Source organism: Laccaria bicolor, genomic scaffold, assembly GCF_000143565.1.
Source record: "Laccaria bicolor S238N-H82 LACBIscaffold_45 genomic scaffold, whole genome shotgun sequence".
Taxonomy (NCBI): Eukaryota; Fungi; Basidiomycota; class Agaricomycetes; order Agaricales; family Hydnangiaceae; genus Laccaria; species Laccaria bicolor.
This window is the reverse complement of record NW_001889916.1, coordinates 388,541-391,373: the sequence shown is the minus strand read 5'-3', so window position 1 is coordinate 391,373 and position 2,833 is coordinate 388,541. Positions and strand designations below refer to the sequence as shown.

General features: G+C 46.3%; 1 protein-coding gene across 1 annotated transcript; it reads left to right on the top strand.

The window, feature by feature from the left end:
• Positions 1-626: 626 nt before the first annotated feature.
• Positions 627-1,930, top strand: LACBIDRAFT_310402 (uncharacterized protein). Its single transcript, XM_001887484.1, has 3 exons — positions 627-877; positions 930-1,511; positions 1,569-1,930. Exons 1-3 carry the CDS (start codon positions 694-696, stop codon positions 1,877-1,879), a joined length of 1,077 nt encoding a protein of 358 aa, XP_001887519.1. The 5' UTR covers positions 627-693; the 3' UTR covers positions 1,880-1,930.
• The last annotated feature ends 903 nt before the right edge of the window (positions 1,931-2,833 follow it).

Genomic DNA, 2,833 nt, shown 5'->3' with positions numbered 1-2,833 from the left:
AACATCCCCTTTTTGTTTCTATATCTTTAATAACATTTCAAAGGTTAACCCGCTGTAAAAACCCTGGTGAAGAACATCACATTTTTTTCTCTCCATCCGTCATTAATAACATTTTATTGAACAGTTCCATCCGACAATATAATATCATGGTATGAAATCACTTCTTTTGCTACGCAGCCTTGTATAAATTCTTACTGAACAGAGACCGAGACTCGACCCGACGAGATATTAGATATTGACTTGTTGGCTGGGATGCAGTAAATAAATATACCGATTCGATAGTGTTTTCAGAATGACCGCCTGAACGACACAAATGACAAAGCAAAAGGCTCCTCATTGTCCGAAGCCTAACCCAGTGCTAGGAGGTATACATAGACTAAATACGACGGATAATTATTTATGGGGGAAAGAAGATGGACATGATATCCCTCTCATACGTGGCTTCCACGAAAATTGGTTACTGCTCGGCACTCATCTTCCACCCCTCCTCCCCATACAAACCTTCCTCAAATTCGTTTGAAATTCGTCTAATGTTTTCTTATCTTATCTATACTCCTTCTTAACACAGCCTCAACGTCACATGACACACACACGCCATCAAGATTTCTCACAACCACAACTTGCACACCTTCCTTGCTGTTTCTGAGGCTCCTCCTGTCATTCTAAGTGCTAGTAATTCCGACTTGCAGCTCAATGGTCGTTCCTACCCAGCCCTTTAACGACTTAGAACTAGCAGTTTCGCCCATAAAACTCGAATCAGATGATTCGGACGCAATTTACCTCGTTGACGTCAAACCAAGCTGCTCGACTGCTTCATGGAGTTCAAAAGCATTCAGTGACAAGCTATCAGAGATTGTGAAAGGAATTGTTCCATTTCGTAAGCACTCGCCTTTCATTTCAATCGCGTCAAACTAATTTTAGATACCAAGTCGTCACCCTTCTGAAGATCGTCCTCATCGTCGCTAGCCACCTCGTAGCGCTCGTCCTGGCAGAAACATGGGCTTCCTTATGGTTTGCCGGGATTCGAGGCATCTTGGGCTTCGACAAAAGTGATACGCCCTCCACCCTTCCACCAACACCGCCTGAGAAGTCATCTGTTCAACTGTCATGGTTCGATTCTCTATTCGCCGCTGTCGCCGTTAGTGTTTGGACAGTCATGGCATCCATCGCCTTCATCATCGGGATTGTTGGATGTTTTGCGATCGTGGCTTCAATGGGTTACTTTATAGCCCCATATGTGAGATTGGTTGTTGATCCTATCGTGCGGAAGTTCTCTCAAGTGCTAAGGCCTTGGTACACGGAACAAATTGAGCCCCTGTTTGCCGCCTGGCGACCATCGTATACTCCTTTACATGACCAAGTATCCGTTGAAGGAGAACTTGAAATTCTTGGTGTAACAGAAGGAAATTCTTGGAGAAGCCAGTGGCTCCAAAAAGTATCCACGCTTTTCCAAGAGGCAACTTCCCCATTCAAGAGTCCTGGGCCGCGTCTTCAAGTGATCTGCGACCTTCGTAAGTTTTCTTTCCTTGAAATGACGCGCAGAACCGAAATTAATGGATACATCCCAGTCTTTTCTGCGTTCAGGATAACATTGCATACCATCGTTCATGCAGTGGCCCTATTCCCACCATTTGCATGGTCCACGATGTGGTTGTACGGTATGTTCAAGATTTGGCAGGGCGGGTTAGCAGGACCGGATGAAACAGGTTTTTTCATGTGGATTTTTTTGTGCGTCTTCTTATTGGTGTGGTCGGCGGGTGCGTTGGTTGCGATTGGGCTAGGATGTTATGGTTGCTACGTCGTTTTATCATCCTTTGTTGTGCCCGTGTTTCCTGGGTTGCCAGAGAGCAGGGTATTTTGTTGTAATTGGAAGTCCTGAACTAGCAAACAAACATCAAAGGCGTTCACCGTAGCCATTTTTTATCCATTTTTTGTCGAAAAGCAGCGGTCATCGTTTCAATTTCGGGGATTATTTTCAACGGAGAGAAGGATTAACAAGGGCCTGGAGATGCTACGTTCAGAGCAACTACCAACGAGGAGATAGACACACACGTTTCGACGTCAAGGCGTCGTATCAAGACCGGTGCCGGGTATACACACTAATGGATCTTCAAAACATGCACGGCGTCTGCTAGTCTTACGATCCAATCTATGACTGCATCCCCAACAAATACCATCCCAACGGCAAGGTGCTTCCGAGTAGCTTCGAGGTCTGTCGCATGACAAGTTGGGATACTATTCGTTCAGCGGGGACGTTTAGACAGACAAAATACTCGGTTGATACCTTTGCTTTTTTCAATAAATTGACGCGGCTCGTTGATAGCAAGCCAAGACGAAGCCAAACTTTGATCAACAAGTTCTGATCGACGTCAACGTTGTCCTCGACGGCCATCATTACCTCCACCAGCTTTGCTGGCCAATCAGTAACCTTTCGCGCGTCTCGACTATAGGCTCAAATTCCCTTCTAGGACATACTATTCATTTGGGGTCTCTTGGGAACGCTTGATGGCTGTTCCGCTCAACTCCGAGTCTTTCTCGCTAGTAGTGACTAGTGAGTGCCAGTGTCCAACCCTTCTAACCCTCTAATTCGCAGCATGGCTAACGAATAGTTCCAGCACGTGGACTAGAATAGTATCGAGGCGAATCCTTCCTCAATCCTCGCCCCGTCCGTCAGTCGCTCAAATACCTTAGGAGAGCCGTCTTCGGACGCAGCTATTTGGTTTCGGTGTGCTGCTCAGACCACCCAAGCATCTTCAACGACTGCTTTGGGGGGCGAATAACGATGGGGAGACCTTAGAAGTGGTGTAAAGGGAATGCTAGTTGTGCATGCGGA